The sequence below is a fragment of the Athene cunicularia genome (genome assembly GCF_003259725.1).
Source record: "Athene cunicularia isolate RWA chromosome 5 unlocalized genomic scaffold, athCun1 chr5_part2, whole genome shotgun sequence".
Lineage (NCBI taxonomy): Eukaryota > Metazoa > Chordata > Aves > Strigiformes > Strigidae > Athene > Athene cunicularia.
This window is the reverse complement of record NW_020799102.1, coordinates 354,243-375,366: the sequence shown is the minus strand read 5'-3', so window position 1 is coordinate 375,366 and position 21,124 is coordinate 354,243. Positions and strand designations below refer to the sequence as shown.

Here is a 21,124-nt window from a genome sequence, read left to right as displayed (position 1 = left end):
GTCCCGTCCCGTCCCGTCCCGTCCCGTCCCGTCCCTCGGCGGTGCCGTTCACCTTCTCCCTCTCCCCGCAGGAGCTGGAGGCGATAGGCAGATACACCAGCCCGGTGAACCCGGCCGTCTTCCCCCACCTCACCGTGGTGCTGCTGGCCATCGGCATGTTTTTCACCGCCTGGTTTTTCGTGTATCCCCGGGTTGGAGGGGGGGACAGGGGAGCGGGCGGGTGGGCCCCTCACCTCCCTCTACCTCCGTTTTTACCTTAACCCCTGGGCTGCAGCTACGAGGTGACTTCTACCAAGTACACACGGGACATCTACAAGGAGTTGTTGATCTCGCTGGTGGCCTCGCTCTTCATGGGCTTCGGCGTCCTCTTCCTGCTGCTGTGGGTCGGTATCTATGTCTGAGACCCGGGTGGAGGAGCACCGGTAGCACCTCGTGAATCCTGATGGCTGTAAGCTGCCCAAGGTCTTAGTGCTCTGGGGTGTGGGGGGGGATCCTGGAAAAGCAGCTCTGTGACATCTGAGCTTTACAAAAGCCACTTTTCTTCGGGGTGCAAAGTTAGAATGAGCAAAAGGCTCATCCCAGCAGCGGCCTTTGGGCTTAAGCATCGTGGCTGCTCCGAGCTGCAAAGCAGCTGTTGGGTAACTTGTCTGGAGAGTGCGTCTGTGGCCACGGTAACTGTGAGCAAAACAGGCATTCATCTCCATTTCAGGCACATGGAATTGCATCTGCTGGGTATTGTCCTTTGCTCTGTGGCGTTAATAGTGCAGAGGCTGGCTCTGGGGAACGCTGTCTCACCAACCTCCTCCATCTCATTCCAGGTGGGAAGCCTGGCAGAAGGTCTTTTTGTATTTCTTTTATACTTCAACGACAAAGCCTGGATCAGGTGTGGGCTGTGCTCCTGGTGAGTGACTTCTGCCAGCCCAACAAACCAAACCTGAATAAAGCCAGCTCTGTGATGCACCTGCCTTTGGACTCAGGATTTGTCTTAGATTATTTTTTTTTTCCACCTGGCTTTTCCAAACCACTTTGATATTGGCACAAGATCCACGTGCCTTGGCATGGGCCCGGTGTTTATCATTGATTTCCACAGCTCTATGCCCAGAATCATTTCAGTTCCACCATGCACCCTAGTGCAGCTAGACTCTAGAAAATAAGTGCTTCCTGCTGCTTCCTAAGCCTGCTTTTTTTATCCCTCACCTCGACTACCATCGTGTCCCCTCTTTGGAAGGCTGTGCCCATTCTCGTCCCAAGCCGGCAGCGCTCATGGCCTCTCATAAAGCAGGAGAGGGACAGGGCACTGCTCCGAGGTGCTTCGCTTGCCCCTGGCAGTGGGTGCTGGGGCCCTCCCATATTAGAACTGGAGCCAATGCTGGATGTACTGGTTGCTCTGGGTGAAATAACACATGCAGAGCAGTCTCTGGCCAGGGATCTGCACTGGTGCGGCTTCTTGGATGCAAAGCAAGAATAATGAGTGTCTGAGGGGCACTGTAGTGGGTGAGCCAAGATGTGTTTGTGGGAAATGGTGTTTTGAGAGGAATTCTGGTGAAGTACAGGACAGAATAATCTTGTAGGTGGATGGGCTCTTTACTTAAGTAGTGAATTACTGCGTTGCCTATAAAAGAGGAGTTTATGGCATGTGTTAACTTTTTATAATAAGGTGGCTTTGAATTTATAATCTAGATTTCAAAGCAATTAGATGTCAAAGTCAGAAATTCAACAGGTAACTTAGCGATTTCAAGCCCTAATTTCCTGCCTGGGAAGGCAGCTTTCCCTCTGCGGGTGCTCTCAGATGCCTCTGGATGTGGCCCTGACCTCGAGGTATGAGGAATGAGAGCTCTTTAGCAGCAAGCTGTTCTCACCCTGCATGGCCATGACTGGAAGCTCTGGCTGGTTAATGACACAGAGGGGGTTGTTCCTCTGGCTTGTGGGAAGCAGTTTTGTAGCTCCTGACCTGAAAGACACTTATTTCATAGCAAGGGAGGAAAGCACCAGGAGCCGTCCTTGGATACAAAGCAGTATTTATATATTTATTTATATGGGCATATTTACCTCCAGCATAAAACAAAGTCTAAATAAGCCAAACAAAAAAAAAAAAAGTGGGGAATTCGGAGACTCAGCACTCAAAATTCAGCAAAATATAAATATAAATCAGAAAGAAAGGAGGGAAACAACGCTTGTTCCCCACAAATAAAAACCGATAATCAATAATACCTGCTAAGAATGCAACTCTACAAACTTGCTGGCAATATACAGTGATTAAAGCTGTGACAGCAACATTTAAACCAAACAAATTAGTGCTTTACTTTTTTTTTTTCTTAATTCTTGCAGTGGTGGCATAGTCTCTATTTACAGGCTTTAAGCTCTAACAGTAGGACAAAATGTTTGTGAATTTGCTTTTGAAACAAACTCCGAAACAGCCAAACTTTGGCAAGTGGCCTTGTTTCTACACTTGTCTTCCTTCCTGCCAGGAATGTCTGGAGAGATGAAGCGTCTCGTTTCCAGCGGAAAAAGAAAGTTTTCCCCAAGCTGGAGACATCGGCTCAGAGCTCCCTCCGTCTCATACAGGGAAAGGCCTGATTGTTACCTCTCTTGTTACTGATTGGGGAAGGGGCATCTTGGGGGGGAGGCTATGCAAACAGCTGTTTCCGCGGGCTTAGACACAAATCCTGTGACCCTTTAATTTATTACAAACCCCTTTTGAGCTCATTTCTGCTGTGCGGCGGCAGGTGGAACTGGCGTACACTTTGTGATACGCTTTAAGGCAAAAGATAAGTATTTGCATTATAAGATGCTGAAAACCATGTTCTGAATCCCTCTCATTTTGACACTGGGGATTGCTGTCAGCCCAGTGCTGCTCTGCTGTGAAACAGCAGGACGTGGGCAGGGCTGGCCTTTGCCCTTTAGGTTTTTGAGCTAAGTGGCCACCATTTTTGAGGCACACAACATTTTACACGTGAATGGGAAACACGCTGTTTCCTTGGGCTGTCCTGGTAGTGGAAAAAGGCACTTGAGACATTCCCGTAGCCCTCAGGCACTTGGTTTGCCAGGGGCCCTTGGAAACCCCGTGGCGAAACGTCGCAGGGACACCCAAGAGGCTCCATCTCCTCTTGGGCTGCCACTGTGAGCACATTTTTTAGCGACTGATTGATTCTTTCCCCTCCAGAAGCCACTTTCCCCATGGTGGGGTGAGATGTGCTCATGGGTCTGGGCCGCCCTCAGCCAGGCCCACCCCTGAGGAGAGGTTGGTGGTGGCTACAGGCAGAACTTTCCCCTCTGGCCCTCACAACGCCACCAGTTACCTCCACAGGGGCTGAATGAGCGCACAGGCGTGAAGCCCAGCTCAGTAATAAAAGGGAAAAGAGCAGGGCTGAGAAGGCTACCTGTCAGCTGAGCAGACATCGAGGAGCACGTGGCATCCATCACCTGAATAAGAACTTGCCAAACTGGGCCACTGATTGCCAAATGGAGGATACAAGCTGCCAAGAAGGTAACTTCCCACTCTAAGGCCAAACAAAAAAAACTCAGGGAGGGAAGAGCACTGAGCTAGAGAGCTACATCGGAGCGTTTCCTTCCCAGCTCCAGGGAGAAACAGCGAATCCTGCTGAGCATGAAGCTGACTTGCTCATGATCAGCACTCCCAAGCCTCGGGACCTTTTGTTTTTTTGTTTTTTTTATCAGGGTAGTCCCCTAGCTTCACTGCTGCCTGGCCTTCCCTGCTCACCCTCTGCTTCCTGCGTGTCCAGGGTGTTTCAGTAACTCAAGAGCGTCACCAGTGTGTGGTTAAGTGTTTTTATGGTGCGAATGAAAACCTTGAAAATAAAGAGCCTTTGGTGGCAGAAATGCCAACTCCTAGTGATGCTGCGAGGGCTGTGGCTGCTCTGCTGGGCCAAGCTCAGGAAGTTCTGACATGGGTGACAGGAGATAAAACTCCCCAGATGGGAGAGGCGGCCACAGTGTCCCGTGGGATGTGAACAGGAACCATCCCTCTATCTGGATTAAAAAAAAAAAAAAAGATCTTTGTAGCGTGTTTCTCTGGAGCAGCAGGGCGAACCATGCACTCCTCGGTGCCGGTAACACCGCGGCCAGCCCTCGGCAAAGGGAGGGATCACTGCAATCTGCTGAAAGCACCAAAAAGCAATGGCCAGAGCCTGACGCAGCCTCCCAAATCCAGTTTGGTTCAAGTTATCTGTGTCCTGTGAGGGGGCTGTGAGGGGAAAGGTGTGCTCCTCTCCGAAGCGTTTCCCCCTTGACGCCTTTCCCCAGCCACGGCTGCTGTTGCTGTAAAGAAACGTATCTCGGGTAGAAGAGCCTGGCAGTGGCTCAGCCTTGGGAAGGCAGGCGTCTTGTTTTGAGCAAGAGGGGCTGGAGCAGGATGGGGAGGAGGAGGTGGCGTGGTGCTGGTCAGTCGCTCTGACGTGTCGTGGTCAAACTTCAACGTGGAGCTTAGCAGTGGCCCCCTTTGGTTTCTTATGTGGACACACATAGCTCAGGAGGGACAGAATTAAGAGACCCATTTTTATACGGCTTAAAAAAAAAATTCAGTAGTTTAGCAAGTTAAGAACTTGTAACAGTAAAATACCCCAAATACACTCAACATAACTGCTTTCTGAAAACAGTGACAGCCAGGGCACCCAGTCACTGCCATTCCCCGCTTTGTGGGAGAGGATGGGCCTCTCCTGTGCCTGGCAGAGCTCTGTTATGCCCCGAAGCCACGTCACGCGTCCCCAGCGCCTCGGCCTTGCTCTGCAGGGCGCACTGGGCTCTGCCAGTGGGCTCTTGTCTGCACATCTGGGCAGAGGTGGGTGTGTTGGGTTGAGAGCTGACCAGGCAGCTCCACACATGCTGGGAGAGGCCACAGGTTGTTGCCAAAAAAAAAAAAAAAAGTGTCCCATGACGATAATGCAGGTGACTCAGGGTAATTTTTCTCCCACGGGCTGATGGCAAAGTATCCCCACACACGGGTTGGCCTGGGCGCAGCCTCAGCAGCATCTTTAGTGGGGTTCTTGAGTTCATCCAGAGCTGGATACGGTGCAAGTTAGAGTACAGCAAGGAGGGGGAGAGACAGGGCTCATGTTGAAGCTGCACCTTCTCTCTTTGTCCACAGAGGACAGTCCGTTTGCGGGTCTGGGGGTCTGTGGAGTGGGGCTGTGGGGGATGGCACTAGGCCAACTCGAAGGAACAGCAACTCCAGTGTACGTACGACTTCCAGTACGTCCAGGCACAGCCTTCCTTTCCAGGCCAAACTCCAGCGTTTCGCTCTCGGAAAGGGCTCCAGTGTTGAGCAATTCCAGTGTTGGGTGAAGAACTCATGTGGGATGTCTGGGACCGCTGGGCCAGGAGAGGATGGAGCTCCCATCCGCGCTCTGGGACGCGGCAGACCCGTCCACCTTCAGTCCAGTGTAATGCTTTCAAATCCAGTGTCACAAAGGGCGGGAGGAGTGATGGAGGACACAAGCATCCCCAGAAGGGAAGGAGAGAGATGTTGGGGGCGGCGTGGGATGGTGGGAGTGGGTGCGAGGTGAGCCCAGGAGGTGCCACAGGGTTGGTTTGTGTTCCTGTGGCTCGGGTCCTGTGTTCCGCGTGTGCTGTGCTTCAGTGCCTGCGTCACCAGCCCCAACCAAACCAGCTCCACACCCCACACGGGAGGCAGGGAGAAGGTGGGGCTGGGGGGCTAGCGGAGGAGGAGTCTCCCCAGTGTCACCAGTCCCCCTCCTCTCTCCAACCAGAGGGCACTGGTGCTGCCAGGACTCACTCACAGAGCCAGTAAAACTGAAAATAATAGTCAGTGAAAAGGTGGCCCAGCTGCTCGGGAGCAGTGCTGCAGTTGGCTCGGCCCTGTGAGAGAGCGAGAAAAAAAGCTTACAGAGAGTAGGACACAAGGGCAGAATTATGCCTGAATTGGGAGCTGGAGCAGAGAAAAATCAGTCCCCCACCACCCACATAACCATGGAAGGCAACAGCCATGGCAGAGAGGGCTGTGGAAGCCTCTCAGTGCGCTGTGGCCACTAAACCTGCCGTGGTCCCATCACTCTCCTTCCGCTTGGCCCTGGGCAAGAGGAAGGACAAAGCAGCTGCTGGTACTCACAGGCTGGGTTACTCTGAAGTGGTAGGTAAACTCCTGGAAAGACATCATCACGAGAGGCCAACGGTGTGTCGTTTCCTGGGGAAGAAAACAAAAGAGCCAGGATGAGATGGGGGCTGAGCGTTGGGGGATGTTCTCCCAGGCTGGAGTAGCAGGGAACCACAGCAGGCTGTGCTGTCGCGTGGAGAGGTGACCTCTCCAAGGTCAGCAGGCGAGCTGGGCTGAGGGGCAAGGAGGCACTTGGGGGTCTGATGAAGACCTGCAACCCCCCTGCAATGGGATTTCATTAGGACACGTTACGGCAGCTTAAAAAAAAATAAATTCAGTAGTTTGTCAGGTTAAGAACTTGTAACAGTAAAATACCCCAAATACACCCAACATAACTGCTTTCTGAGAACAGTGACAGTAAGGGCCCCTGGTCGCTGCCGTTCCCTGCTTTGTGGGAGAAGATGGGCCTCTCCCACGCCCAGCAGAGCTCTGTTAGCCAGGGGCTGCCGCATCACACGTCCATAGCACGTGGCAGAAGCATCCACGTTCAGTCCGGTGTAATGCTTTCAAATCCAGTATTGCAAAGGGAGAGAGAAGTGACAGAGGACCCGTTTCTTGTCCCCACAGCCCCGGGGCTCATGCAGAGGGGCTGGGTGGGATGATTTTGGATGGGTGACTGCACGTAGTAGGTTTACAGACACCTCCCTGTCGGGGCTGCAGGTGTGCCTGATGGTCACTGATGTTAGCCAGCGCAGTGCATGGCTACGTTGGAGCATGAATTCCCTCCTGTGTTGTCCTAGCCAGGCTCCCATAGTCCTTTCTGGAGGGATCAGCATGCTGGGATGACACGAGGCATGTGGATTTTATGACCCTCCTTACCTGTGCATCAGTGGCATCAGTGGAGCTGTCTGTGCTCATGACATCCTGGCAGGGGTTGCTGGAGACAAGGCCACAAAGGGTGATGGACACGGTGGAGGAGGAGCTGGGGAGACAAGAGACTGTGAGACTCTGCTGGTCTCTTCCCCAGCTCAGGCAGGAGACACCGTGGCCACGTGGCATGGTATCTGGCTGATTTCAGGGGTCCCGAAACGGCTGAGAGCTGAGCCCTGTCTACTCACTTCATCTCCAGGGTCAGGTTGGTGTTCACTGCTGTCAGCGGGTTGACAGGGATGCGGTAGGTGAAGTTTCCAGTCCTGCGGACACAGAGAGAGCATTAGGCCTCCCCACAGCATTTTGGGTGGCTGTGAGAGGGCCAGGACAGGCCCCCAAATCTCTGCTGGGCTGAGACTTCTGAGGGGAGAGCATCCTGAGGATGAGCTCATTGCCAAATGCAGTTTTCCAGCACTCTGAGAAGGACTCGGAGCCTCAGCTTGTCTGCCTGAGAAGCAGCAGGGGCTGCCTTGGGGGGATGGCAGAAAACAGCCCATCAGCTGCTTCCCCTGGAGCTCCCACTGCAGTGCTCACCTGCACGCCTCGGCGGCTGCGCAGTACTGGGACTGGATGGCCATATCAATCTCCACGATGCGGACGGAGCGCAGCACTGGGCTTGGCCCTGTGGGTGCAAGAAGAGGCTATTTAGGAAGAGAAGGGAGGGCAGCGGGGGTACCCCGAGCGAGAAGGGTTGGAAGGGACACCTGGCACTGAGAACACCTTTCCTCATCACCCTGTCATCAGAGAGGGGGTCAGATTGCTGCCAGACTGCGTTAACACCATGTCCCAGGCACGGAGATGCAGGAGAAGGGTGCCTTGGACTATATCAAGGGCTGGGCACTGTCACACCTTTCCCACATGACCAAATCTCTGCATTGCTTCCTCTAAATCAGATTTAGAAATGGCTGAGCAAGCCAAGATGGGGGTAAGAATGGAGGCACCAGTACAGCAGCCTCAGAAGGGAACTAGCAACTGGTTAATATGGCCAGAAAGTGTAAGGCAGCGTGGGGGAGGAAGAGCAGGGCTGGAGGTTGAATCCGGGAACAAATAAGCTGCAGGATGTGGACACGGAGTGCTGTGCAGGACAGATGGGTTGAGGACACCCCAGGAGAGAACCCAGGACCACAGTGCTGCTGCAAGGAGGGAAGAAGATAAGAGTCAACCTACCATCCGTGCCGGGATCCTCCGTGCGGGGCCACTCGCTCACCGGCTGCTTGACGCTGCGCTGCTGCCGGGCCTGCCCCAGCGGGGAGTTGCTGCGGGAGAGCGAGAGGTTGGAGATGTACTTGGATTTGCCCTGGATGTGGGTGAAGGGGGAGGAGGGGCTGGCATTGGGGCTGCCGAAGCTCTGAGACCTGTCAGGTGTCTTTGGCCACTTGGTGTAGGAGGTCGCTTTCCCAGTGATGCCCCTGGATTTGGCTTTGATATTTGTCACTGGCAGGAGTGAGGTCTGACTTTGGTCTGTGAAGAAAAGGGAGAGGAAGGTGGTGCTGAGAGGCAGAGCGAGGCTGGCAGCACTCCCGACCTCCGAGGCCAGCGCAGAGAGAACAGCTACCAGGTCTGGCATTGTCCTGTCCCCATGTCACCTCCCCTGTTATGCCTCTGCGTCCAGCCCGGGCTTCCCAGCCTGATGGGGCCGGTGGGATCCTCGCAGCAAAGGGAAGCTAGAGCAGGCTGTGGGGACAAAGAGGGGCACAGCCCCGTGTTTGGGTAGGGCACAGTGTTTAAGGTGAGCTTGAGACATGACTCCAGGGGTGTTACGGCTCCGCAGTGACTGCCTGAGGTGCTCTTCCTCCCACAGCAGTGATGATGATGGAGCGAGCAAGCTTAGAAAAGCCCTGCTCAGGCAGGCAAGAGGCAGCACACCTCCCGGCCTGTCAGAACTCTGCTCCGAGCAAACAGGAGCGAGGTCAGACTACGTGCTGGCAAAGCAGGCAGCTCCAAAGACTTTCCAGCCCCCACTTACCCCTGGCAGCATGATCACGGGTGTCTGAACCCTGCCACACAGGCAGCAAAGGCTGTTTAGCCTGGAAGTCCCGTTTTGCCCCGCAGCTGCCTGCTGGAGCAGGTCTCAACCCAGGCAGCGGGTGTGGAGGGAACCCGGCGCATTTTGAAGGGCAGGCTGCACGTCCTTTTGAAACATGCAGAGGTGAGACACGAGGTGAGATGGGGCTGGGGATACAACGTGATGCAACGGTGAGACAGACCTCGGTGTTGTCCCAGCACCTCCCGGGTGCCTGGGCTGGTACTTACCTGTCCTGTTAGTGGCGTGAGTGGGGCTGGTCTCAGGGAGGGCAACAGAGGAGATGTTGGTGGGAGCAGCAGAGCAGCACGTGGAGAAACACGGTGGGCTGAAGCAGGCTAGCACGCTGCGACCAGCTGAGCTGAAGGCTAAGTCACGTGTGTCCTCTGTAACTGCAGGGCAAATGTGGAGTAAGCCCAGGGGAGAGGCTTCTAACAGAAGCAGCACCAAGCATCCCTTCCACAAAACCAGAGCCCCAGCACCTCCAAGCACAAAGGCAACACCATACCACCAAGCCCCTGGCATCGAGGAGCAGCCACGTTCACTACTTTGTACCACAACACACTATCACTTGTGTCTGCCAGGTTCTCTGCAACCTACCGTGGTGTGTGGGGGTCCTGCCGCCGGCTCCATCTGATGCAGCTGTGGAGCGCACCATCTGCGTTTTATCAAAGTTCTGGCTTGACCTGAAATGCAGGAAAATATGGTGAAAACCTCTACCATGGGGGACAAGGGTGTCACTTGTACGTGAAGAGAGAAGCGGCTGTAGCAGTGAGTGGGGCGATGGGAGCAAGAGCAGATGAGGAGGGCACAAGGGTGAGGAGGAGCATGGACTGGAGTGATCTGGGAAAGGAAAGGCAGGAGAGAGGCACGCAAGCTGTGAAGGCAGCAAGGAGAGCTAGGAAACGCCACAGCAGATCATGTGGCAGCCCCACGTCGGGCAGGGACAAGGCCCAGCTGACTCAGAGGACTCCAGCAACGCTCCCTCGATGGCCACTGTGGAACAGGGTGTAGTCAGTGTGCTTGATTTCCAGCAGCGATCTCTGGGGTGGATTTACGTGCTCTAGTCTCAAGGCGTTAGGCCGTAATGGGCTTCAAGCACTCACCATTCCCTAAGGGAGGTGCCCCTTATCTCTCGGAGATAGACTGTTCCTCACCTTGTTTATTAGAAATACACACAATCCCACCCAGATTGATTCCGTAATTTCAGCTGTTTCACTGGAACTAGTAAGATCTGAGCTGAGGACACCACAGGCAGATGGGAAAGGGGAGGAACCACTGCCTGGTGCTGGTTTTCTCCCATATCTGCATAGGAGCCCAGCACAAAACCACTTCTGGGCACCAGGTACCACCTACAGAGACACGGGGTAAACCAAGGCTCTTGCCTTCATGGGCTGTAACTGCCCACTGAGCAGAAATTTTTACTGAGCTCCTAACAAAGACGTTAAAGATTTTACCTGTCCAGACCCTGCCCAGTTTGGTTTTATCTGTCCCACATTTTTCTTGCCCTGGACTCACGTCTTGCCTGTCCCCTTAGCACTGCTCAAGGTTTCTCAGAGATAAACGGAGCTTTTACTCATTTAGAGAAATCAAAATAGCACATTGTCACCTGCAAGACTTACCTTACTAGACATTTTTTTTTTTCTTTTCTGGTGGAAGGAGACACAACACTGCTCTCCTGGAGGGAATGTGGGCACCAGCCTCTGGAGCGAACCTTCACCCCAGCCAAAACCCCACCCCTGCTCCCCACGTTCCTCCACTGCCTCATCAACACTTCCCATGCGTGGCTTTACCTTGCATCCCACAAGCAATTACTTTTTTAATAGTTTCCCGTGAAACACTCTGATGTGGAGTTCTTAAAAGAACAAATTAATTGTGCCTTCCACTGCTCTTTATGCAGTGTTTTGTTCAAAGGGTGCTGACAGACAGGGCCCGTTTTCCTTTTAAGGGAAGTATTTTGCAGCAGCCCTGCAGACTCCATTAACTGAGGTGCCTTACAGGTCTGTACCTAATGAGTAACTCTCTCAGTACCTTTCCAAACATTCCCAGTGGTGGTGGCTCAAAAAGAAATAATCTAGGTTTTTTTCTGTCCTCCTTTTGCGCAGTAAGCTGTCCTGGACTTGAAAGTGACCCTCCACAATAAAGCTACGCACGTATGGAGAGAGGGTAGGAACATCTTTTTGGCTTATTCTTGGAAGTCTTCATTCTTTTTACGTACTCCTTCCACTCCTTTCAGACTGTCTGCTCCTGCTCTACCTGTAGTACATAATTTCTTTATTTAGCCTTTAATTGGTTCTTCAATCTCCTAGTTCTAATTTCCCCTTTCTGATGGGGTCCATAATCCTTCCTCCCAGAGTCCCACTTCCTGAAGTATATTAATATCCCTTTCTTTGCTTCCAATTTTACTTAAAAGATTCTTGGTCTTCTGTGGTGCAGATGGAAGAAAGAAGAGGAATTGCGGGAAGGGATTCAGCAATTAAATAACAGTAAAACGAAACAGTAACATACCGTGGACATAGAGCGACCGGGACCCCAGGACCCCTGTGCCGAAAGAGGGCCAGGAGACAGGCAGTGGGCACAGCAAAAGAGCTACAGGACAGTGAAGGGAGACAGGAAGAAAAGGCAGGTTGGTAGGTGAGGAGGACAGAGGGGAACGCAAGAGGATATGGAAGATAATGGAAATAAAAAGACAAGAATGGGAAAATTAAAGACAAAGTGGAAAGAAAATGGGTTGGATGAGAGATGTAACAGAACAGGAGGGAGAGAAATAGGTCAGGGAGAAGAGAGAGAGAAAAAGAGACTCATTATCTGGTAACACGAGCTCCCAAAGGAGTGAAGTGTGCCAAAAGGGAATGCCCAGTACAGGCTGCCCGTGCGCACGCCTGCCGGGCCAGGGCTGTTCCCTCAATGCTCTCTCCACGCTACGGACACCGTTTGCAGAGGAAAACTCTTGCCTAGTACAGACTGGCCCAGCCCCGCTGCAATCAGTGGGACAATGCTGCTTTAGTCCAGCTGAAGAGGCATCCAAAGAACATTCAGACCGGCCATGAGTGCATTTGCAGCCAAACAACAAGGTATTTTCATTTTCTTCAATCCTCATTTCTTGCTGCAGATAATCTAACTGACATCGGGGTTGGATGTGTGGATGCATTTGCTTGGCTTTACAGCTTGTCTCACTGGAACTGTGCTCAGTAACCCCATGGTAGCTGCTTTTTGCGTGTCAGACTCCCCCGAACACCGCATCCCTCCCACAGAGCGCAGAAGTACCCACCCATCGATATCCACCAGGTCCTCTTCACTGCGCAAGCTCAGCACATAGAGCGTGGACATGGACACCACACTGGAAAGAAAGAGAGAAGACATGCAGGCTGAGGGCGGGCGCATGGAAAGGGACACATCGTGGTAGAATCTGCTCCCAAGGGATTTCAGCCCACGGAAGAAGTTGGAGGTCCCCACCCCACAGAAGGCACGGGCCGAATGGATGAGCTGGAGAGAGGTGGCGACCAAGCAGCAGCCCCGGCGTGTGGTCTCACCTGAATGCCATGATGATGACCAGGGCGATGATGGTGCCTTGGAGGAAGCGTTGGCTGATACAGGCCTGTTCCGGGACAACCGACGGTGACTGCGAGAGAAAAAAAACCCAAGATCTGCTCAAGACTCCTTACTGCTCCAGTCATCACATAGATCTCACCCAAACTCTCTCGCTGCTCCCCTGCAAGCCCTGAACCCCTACAGAGCAGAAGCCAGAAAACACCTTCATTATGGATGGATAAAAATCATGGAGATGGGAACAAACAGGGTCTCTCCTGCAGCATGTGTAAGAAAACACACGAGGACCACACAGACGAGAGGCTGCCTTCCCTGGCACAGCGCTGCTCCTTTGGGAGCAGTTCCTTACCTTGCTGGCTACTTTGTGGGGCCTCTTTTTGTGTGGCACACTTCCCGCACGGCTGAACTGGCTTCCCGTTTGGCTGCAAGGAGAATGGAGGAACAGAGCTGAGCTGTGCAGGGACAGCACTCGGCGTGATTCCCAGGCAAAAATGTGATTCTCTGGGAGGGAAGAGATCTCTGCGTGGCATGATGGTCACAAACCCTTATTACTTCATCTGCTCAGGGGGAGGTGCAAGTGCTGGCCCATTGCCCAGAGAGCCTGAATTCTGCCCCAAAAACCTGCATAAACTAACCAGGGTCAGGACGATTTTGGAAGCGTGAGAAATTCTTTGCCCGGAGAAAGCTGCTCACTTACTTGAGTGAAATGCGGAGACAATTTCATACTGGGTTTTTTTTGGCTGGTCTAAGAACAAGCTGTTGGAATGTGTTTGCCAGATCCGTGTCACCGATCTCAGCTCCCTGAATCTACCCCAGACCACATGACAACTGCCAACATCCCACAGCTCCTCCTCATCTCCCCTTTCTCAAAGCGATCCGTTGCTCAGGGCTGCCTGGCTGAAAAGGAAACATCCCTTCTGCCTCCCGTGCCCTCAGTGTGCCTGTACCTGAATGCCCCAGAGCTCACAGTTGACTTCATGCTGTCCAGCCTCTTGAGCTTGGCCAGCTTGTGACTCCACCTCTCCAGCTCATCGATGCGAGTCTCCAGGTTGTCTGTCAGTTTGCAGAGCTCCTTCACGGCTCCCACGTTCTCCATGAAGATGCGCTCCTGCCAGGGAACAGGTTGGCAGGCTGAGCGGCCTGGCACGTGGAGGCACTGCTGCTCCCATGGATCTGGCCACCCTGCCTGCTCTCCTGTGCCTCTCCAGGGGAGAGGCTACACAACACCCAGATCTGTGGGCAGGGAATCATCCAACATGGCACATCTAGATCTCTGCACAGCCCCTGGGTGCAAGAACAAGAGATAACCTCTTCAAACCCAACCAAAACAGTAAATGGCGGCGCAGGATCCCTGAGGACTCCTGCTGGTGCTAATCCAGAGTCCTCCTCAGTCACAAAGGACAGATACAAAGTCCCCAACATCATCAGGAGCCCCTGGGCAAATCACATGAGTAATGCTCCCCATCTACCCCTTCTCTGCCCCTCCCCAGCTCTCTGACTCCCACTCGACAGTGCAAGCTGCTGGCCTTATTCTGCAGCGTTATCCAACAGACAGCTGATCCAGACCAAGGGCAAGCCCAAATCCAGAAGCCTCTGGAGAGCAAGCTTCCTCCTGTAGGCCCCCTGGCAAGGGCAGAACATTCCTCCCACCCTGACTTTGTGCAGCCACATCCACATACTGACACTGTGGTGCCACCCCTGTCCTTTATTCACCCCTGGGCTCTGCCACTCCACTACCCCACACAGAGCTCCCTGAGGCCAACCATCTCACTGGTGTCCTGGTCCAGCACCAGGTGCAGAGGGTCTTGGACTCCGTGGCCTGGCCACGTATAGGTGGGACAAAAAGGTCAGGCTCAGAGCTTCTGCTGGCTGGGGATGTAGCTGTAGGGATTTAGGCTTCCACAAAGGAGAAACAAGGCCCTAAGGTCAGTCCTGGCCATTCCTGCTCTGGACAGAGTGATGGAGAGGGCTGGCAGCTTTGGGAAGCTGTCCCCTCCATGTGTCCTATGGGAGGTTGTCCCCTTGATGCTCACAGAAGCAAACAGGCTGCCACAGGTTACGGAGAGGTCAGGCAGCCAGGTGCTCTAGGTTATCTTGACATAACCACCTTATCTTATCTAGAAAGGAGAGATTATGATGGAGAGCCTCCCTACAGGAGGCTGCCAACAAGGAGCCCTTCCTGAGGGAGATGCTGCCAACTTTCACCAAGATCAGGAGAGTTCCTCCCTGCTGTTGTCTGCCATCCACCCAGGCCTGCTCCTGACATCTGAAAGACCAGCCAGGTCTGCAACTCCTATGGGTGGTGTTGGCTCAGAAACGTTTCCCAGGCATCGCAATTTCTCTCATCCATTTTCAGCTCTGCAATACCTTTGAGCCAAGTTCAGACTCCCCACCCCTCCTGGCTGCCACTGACCTTGTTCACCACTAGGAAGTTCTCAAGGGTCTTCCCATTGGAAAAGACCAGGTCCCCAGTGTCCTTCACAGCTTCAGGGAGGATCTCCTTTACCTCCTGAGCAATGACACCTGCATGGAAACACCACAGTAGATCAAGGTGGGCTGGGCAGGGCTCCTCCTGCCACAGATCTTTTGCTGGCCCGTGTGGTTGTTGGTAGGAACTCTGTTCACTGGGGATGATGCAAGGGCTGTCCCTCCCCTCACCCCAGCCTGTGGCAGCCTCCTTGGAGGCCCCGTGGCCTGGCCAGCCCATACAAGCAGTGACATTTGCAATTCTTGTATTTTTGTTCTCTGCAAGCCTCATTGCAGAAGCCCTATAAGCCACCTGTGGGAAGCACCATCTTCTCTCCCGCCCACTAAAGAGGGAATTTCATTAGATGCCTGAACTTCAGGTGGTGAGCAGCCCCCTCTCTCCCACCCCATGCCCACCCCAGGGCAGAGCTGTGCCACACAGCACCGGGAACAAAGTGCTGATGTGGGTTGGGGAGCGTTGGGACACAAGCAGGGCAGCACGGTGTGACGCAGGGCCCATACCTGTCTCAGAGGTGTTGTCAATGCCCACTGTGGCTGCAAACTCGGGCTTGTAGTTGTAGTGTACTAGCCGCATACGGGAGATCCTCTTCAGCTGCTCTGTGGTGTCCACCTGGGACAAAACATGCAACTCCTAAGCGTGGTGTTGCTTCTTCAGTTCTCAGAACTCAGTCCAAGCAGCAAAACCCACTATGGCTCATGGTAATGTCTTTGTGAGACAGCACAGGGCAGCTCTGAACCCTGCTCAGACCAGACATTAGGACAAACAGCATTTATATGGGGGTTAATCTCCAGTTCTCATCACCAGACAAGGGGTAGGGAAGCCAGAAGGAGACTGAGTCTGTTGTACAACCAGGCACAGGGCAGTTCTCATGAATATGAGACATGGTTGTACCCAGCTTTTCTGGAGAGGCACATCCAGCTGAGAGGGCTTCAGAGCAGAGCTGAGCCTCTCACCCAGGCTCTGGCAAGCCCCAGCATGCTATCTGATATATTCATCTGTTTCCAGATTCGTAACTTCTGCGTTTGCTAGTTCTGGAAGAGTCAATATTCCCTAAGACAGTGTACAGGCTGCGTATGGGACAGACTTCTACAGGACTTCCCATCTGCTCTACAAGAGCTCAGGTTGCCCATAAGGATTAAATCAAAATCAGCAGCTGAAACAGGCTCACAAGGACACTGACGCTTCCTGCAGTGCCTCCTCAGATCCCTGATCACCCCAAACCTACCCTGGTTTGCTGTATTCTTACCTCCTGGATGTCCTCCTTCACTCGGACATCTGAGGGGTGCATCAGCGAACCCATGACCTTCACGTTGCCATGAACCACGAGGGCTTCGTCGGGGCGGTCTGTGTTGATACCAACCCGGCCGTGGTGAAAAACAGTATCAGGGAGCTGCGCCCGCTGCCAGAGCACATCGCTGTCACTCTCAAACTGGCCGGGGTTGGAGGCCTGTGGAGAGGCAGGAAAGTAGGGACTGAAAAGCAGCAGCAGAGAAACCAGAGGGAGAAACACTGAAGTGCTGCTGGGCAGAGGCACTCTGGGATGCAGATGGAGGGAGGACAGCAGGGGAGCTCCAGAGACCCTCCCTCCAGGCACGGTGCAGAAGGACCGTATAGCAGGAGAGGTTATGGGGAAGAGATAGATGTCAGAGAGCCCGAAGATGCTGCAGTGGCCTGGACAGGGCCAGGCACTCCACTGCACCTCCTGTTAGTGTGACGGGGGGGAGAGCTGTGAAAGAAGGCTTGGCGTAAGTAGGAGCACCCAGTAGCGAGAGTGTCCTTGCTCCACAGGAGGGAATCAGAGACATGAGAGATCTTGGCTGAAACTGGGGTGTGTTTCACAGAATCATCTGGCTTGGAAAAGCCCTTGAGGTTCCTCCAGTCCAACCATGACCCTCACACTGACCGTTCCCAACTCCACCAGATCCCTCAGCGCTGGGTCAACCCGACTCTTCAACCCCTCCAGGGATGGGGACTCCCCCCCTGCCCTGGGCAGCCCATTCCAACGCCCAACAGCCCCTTCTGCAAAGAAATCCTTCCTCAGAGCCAGTTTATCCTGACACCCTGGATGAACAGGGATAAACAGTCCAGGTCACGGGATCCTGGCACGAGTGCCCTCTCCAGCCCGCAGTGTCCTGAATTACAGCCCGAGGAAGACCTTGAGGCTGAGTAGTGGCAGCCCCAGCTTCAGGGGAGGGACAGCAGGTTGCTGGGCAGACAGGCAGGGCACAGCCAGCACAGCAGAAGCAAGGCCATGGAGGTGTGAGACAGAGCTTTGCAGCAGCACAAAGTAAAGTGGCAGGGGCACGGAGCCAGGGAACAGAGCCCAGCCTGCCCTTACAGCAGAGACAGCCTTGGCACTCATCGGTTGGCCCTGTCAGAGTCTCTCTCTGCAAGAACCAAGGCTCTGCTCCTCTTCCTAAAGGAATACCCTTGCTTTCTTGAGCTGTCTGTTATTATCTCAGCTACCAGAGCTGTTCCAACAGCCCCAGCCAGAACCACGCAGGACAGCAGGAGGAGACCAAGTGACATGGCTGTTGCTCCTGTGTCCCAAGCCCTGGGGTTCTGCCCTGCCGCCGTGGTTCTGTGTCCCGCTCCCAGGTTGAGACAGGGCAGTCCAGGCTGCCTGCAATTTCTTGCAGTCCTGCGCCAGGCACCCCAGAGGCTGCATAATTCACTGTGGACTTACTTTTTGCAGACTCTGAGGTCCATCTGTTTGTGTTTTATACCCTGCCTTTATGTCTCGGAGCTGAGCGCTCTTGCAGAGCCCCGAGGATGGTGTCTACCTCTTCCTGCTCCTCTGCATTTGAGCACTGCTGCCTCAGCACATGTCAAAGGTTGTTGCCCTGGGAGGGTCCCCAGTCTTCCTGCACCTGGAGGCTTTGTCCCTGCTGCAAATTCTCAACAGCATCATTCCCTCACTCCCTTCCCTGTCCTGTAACAGGTTCTTGCATGCCCTGAGGCTGCTCTGATGAAGCAGATGTGGAGCCAGAAACCCCCAGGTAGAGCTACAAGCAAAGCAGTGATGGTTTAGAGAAGGTAGGCAAGGGATGGGTGGAGAAAGCACCAAAAATCCAGAGGGAGGTAGGAGCATTGCCCAGCAAAGGGCTGTGGAAGGAGAGGAGGACTTACTCTGACGATGATGCGCTCAGAGATGTGGGCTGCGAGTGTGTAGTTCTGGTTCTGGGCATGTGCCTGCAAGGCTACCACGAGCATGAAATACCTGCCAAGAGGGGAGAGAGGTCAGGGTGCTGTCCTGCACTGAGTCTGCCTCCCCTCTGGAGGCCGAGGCCCCGATCTGTCATGGCGGGCTTGGCACAACCCCTCTCTTTGTGCTGTGGGGCACAGGGACTGTCCCCAGCCTCTCAAATAATGGGGGAAACCCTTCTTGTGGCCACAGCAGGCACCTCTTTTCCTCCACACAGACAAGGACAGGCTATTCAGGACATGTCCCCCTCCCTCCAGCCATGCTCCCCAGGCCAGGGACAGGCCTTGAACACCCAGGATGGCTTGGAGAAAGCATCGGAGCTCCTCACCTCTGGTCTGGGTTGGGTTTGCCTTTCTTCCGCATGTTGTTGGCTGTGGTCTCGCTGAAGTGCAGCCGCCCCACAGTGACCTTGGTGACCTGCTCCGGAGGCAGGTTGACCCTGGGAAAGAGAAAAGAGAGGAGTGAGTGAGAGATGTTGGGCGAGGAGGTTCTCTGGGGAATGGATACCTCCTAGCCTGCTCCACCAAGGCAGGTCTATGAGCTGAGCACAGAGCAGAGCAGGGAATGTAAAGAGAGAAAACCTTTGCTGTGGGAAACAGAAGAGAGAACTGGAAAGTGTGACACCCACAGCACTATTCCGAGAGCTCCAACTCAGCCCCCTTCCCCACCCTCTCCTCTTTATTCCCCAGCAGCACTTCCCCACATGAACATACCCCATGCAATACTCACGTGACAGGGTTGAAGGGCCGTTTGCTGCGGTCAGACTGCGACTGCTCTATATTGATGGACTGGTTCAGGGCCTCTAGCTGGAGAGAAAGATTTAGGGGTGTGACAAAGAGCAGAAAGCTGAGACCTTCCCCTTCCCACCTCCTTCTCCCCAGCACGGGTCAGCTGTCTGCCCAGCCCTTCTAGGACTCAGTACAACCGACTTGCAACACCCAACCTGAGTGTGGTTGTTGTCCAAGCGTGGGTGCCTCCTTTGGGGGGCGGGGTGGGGGTGGGATGTTGAGGGTGAAAGGATCTTCCCAAAGTGCCTATAAACCTCCAGAGTCAAATGTGAGTGAGCAGCCCTGAAGACACCCAGGCAGTGATTGACTCCATCTTAGGACTCATATTACAAGACCTGCCTTGTTCTGGCCTTCAGCACTCTCCTATACACTCCCCTACAATTCAGCACGTGAGATGTGGTGTTGCCTGACCCCAGCTGCCTGCCAAGCACCCCTTCTCCCTGCTGGCTACTGGCCCTTAGCTCCCGCTTGCCTTCACTCCGTGCAGCTTCAGGTAGAAGCACTCTAAGGGTTTCAGGCCCTCGGGGGTCTTCACATACTTGGGATCTCCAAGCATGCCGATGTAGACTGTGACCTGGAAGTGATTCTTCTTCTGGCACACAAAGGCATCATCACCCACTGAGAAGTTGAAGCCCTTGTCAGCATCTACACGGTAGGTCAGCATCGGGCTGTGGAAAAGGCAGCAGGTGTTAGCACAGAGCCCTGTGCGCACCACGAGAGGCTGACGCTCACGGGGCGGGGAGGGGGGGGCAGGAGATAAGCCATGCACCCAGCAGCAGAAGCAAGGAGGGATCCACGTGGCATGGTCCACGGCCACATCCTGGGGTGCATGTGAAGCACCTGACCGCGGGGCAGGAAGGGCTGGGGGGACAGTCCACCTCCATGTCCCACCACACATGAAGAGTGACTGCGTCGTGAAGAGTCCCACCTCACCACAGACTGTGAAGGTCACCTCTACTCACACAACAGCCACAAAATAATCCTGAGGCACAGCAGGCACGTGGGAGGGGAAGGAGGGTTGTGTTGGGGCAAGAGAGAGCTTCTGATCTGTCCTTCCTCCCGTGTGCTGACACTGCTCTTGGGTGCTCACAGGGCTGCTCGGCACAGGCAGGCCCTGCCTGACACGAAGCCAACACCTTGCCTAAGCCCATGCAGAACCCATCCTGCTGTGCAGGAATGGGATTCAGGGAAGGTCCACATACCTCCTTGGAGCTGCAAGCTTTGCTTTAGGTGGGTCTTCAGCTGGAAAGGAATATGGTTCCTGGGGCTGGGATTTGATGAGGACGCTGGGGCAACCACCCCTCTATACGCTATAGTACTATAAACATAGTATAATATAAGCCTAGAGAAGAGGAGGCTGAGGGGAGACCTCATGGCCCTCTACAACTCCCTGAAAGGAGGGTGCAGAGACGGGGGATGAGTCTCTTGAACCAAGGAACAAGCGCCAGGACAAGAGGGAATGGCCTCAAGCTGCCCAGGGCAGGGTCAGGCTGGCTCTGAGGAAGGATTTCTTTGCAGAAGGGGCTGTTGGGCGTTGGAATGGGCTGCCCAGGGCAGGGGGGGAGTCCCCATCCCTGGAGGGGTTGAAGAGTCGGGCTGACCCAGCGCTGAGGGATCTGGTGGAGTTGGGAACAGTCAGTGTGAGGTTCAGGGTTGGACTGGAGGAGCTTCAAGGGCTTTTCCAACCCAGATGATTCTGGGATTCTGAGCCACAATAGCCCAGCATCTCCTTTCTGAGTGCTGCTCCCAAAAAGTGCAGCCGCTTAGCCCTGGCTCAACACACACCGGAGATACCAAACTCCAGAGCCCGCCCAAAGCCTGGAGCAGACCCCTGAATGCTGCTCGCTTGGAGAAGCAGCTCAGGCTGACCCTGGGGTGGTCTCACATCTCTGCTCGCTTCACTGGTCGCATTCCCAACGTCGCCTGCGCTGGCCCTGCTACCAGGCGGTACCGCCTGCGTGCCGGATTCCTGCCGAAATCACAACCACCTGCTCTGGCTGCCATGAAAAGCTTCCAGCTCCCAGCAGGCAGGTCCAGAGGAGGAGGAGGAGGAGGAGGAGGAGGAGGAGGA

At 54.3% G+C, this 21,124-nt stretch overlaps 2 protein-coding genes across 9 annotated transcripts in view; one reads left to right on the top strand and one right to left on the bottom strand.

Annotated features, from left to right (window-relative positions):
* TMEM258 (transmembrane protein 258) overlaps window positions 1–4,870 on the top strand; it is an 8,495-nt gene extending 3,625 nt beyond the window's left edge. The window contains exons 2-4 of one of the 2 annotated variants that reach the window (XM_026850324.1): window positions 72–181; window positions 275–448; window positions 3,679–4,870. In XM_026850324.1, coding sequence (XP_026706125.1) covers window positions 72–181; window positions 275–401 — 237 coding nt within the window. In that variant the 3' untranslated portion in view covers window positions 402–448; window positions 3,679–4,870. Of the gene's footprint in view, window positions 1–71; window positions 182–274; window positions 449–818; window positions 966–3,678 lie in introns of those variants that run through there. The other variant, XM_026850323.1, reaches the window with a different exon arrangement.
* The window catches only part of MYRF (myelin regulatory factor), a 62,397-nt gene continuing 44,940 nt past the window's right edge, over window positions 3,668–21,124 (bottom strand). For 5 of the 7 annotated variants that reach the window (XM_026850229.1, XM_026850233.1, XM_026850230.1 and 2 more), the window contains 20 exons: window positions 19,526–19,721; window positions 18,995–19,071; window positions 18,594–18,704; window positions 18,190–18,280; window positions 16,307–16,507; window positions 15,561–15,669; window positions 14,986–15,095; window positions 13,520–13,680; window positions 12,922–12,994; window positions 12,557–12,645; window positions 12,295–12,363; window positions 11,532–11,612; window positions 9,624–9,709; window positions 9,254–9,415; window positions 8,168–8,461; window positions 7,535–7,622; window positions 7,189–7,263; window positions 6,950–7,052; window positions 6,086–6,160; window positions 3,668–5,835 (listed from right to left, as the gene is read on the bottom strand). In XM_026850229.1, coding sequence (XP_026706030.1) covers window positions 5,749–5,835; window positions 6,086–6,160; window positions 6,950–7,052; window positions 7,189–7,263; window positions 7,535–7,622; window positions 8,168–8,461; window positions 9,254–9,415; window positions 9,624–9,709; window positions 11,532–11,612; window positions 12,295–12,363; window positions 12,557–12,645; window positions 12,922–12,994; window positions 13,520–13,680; window positions 14,986–15,095; window positions 15,561–15,669; window positions 16,307–16,507; window positions 18,190–18,280; window positions 18,594–18,704; window positions 18,995–19,071; window positions 19,526–19,721 — 2,338 coding nt within the window. In that variant the 3' untranslated portion in view covers window positions 3,668–5,748. The remainder of the gene's footprint in view (window positions 5,836–6,085; window positions 6,161–6,949; window positions 7,053–7,188; window positions 7,264–7,534; window positions 7,623–8,167; window positions 8,462–9,253; window positions 9,416–9,623; window positions 9,710–11,531; window positions 11,613–12,294; window positions 12,364–12,556; window positions 12,646–12,921; window positions 12,995–13,519; window positions 13,681–14,985; window positions 15,096–15,560; window positions 15,670–16,306; window positions 16,508–18,189; window positions 18,281–18,593; window positions 18,705–18,994; window positions 19,072–19,525; window positions 19,722–21,124) is intronic. The other 2 variants (XM_026850232.1, XM_026850231.1) reach the window with 2 other exon arrangements.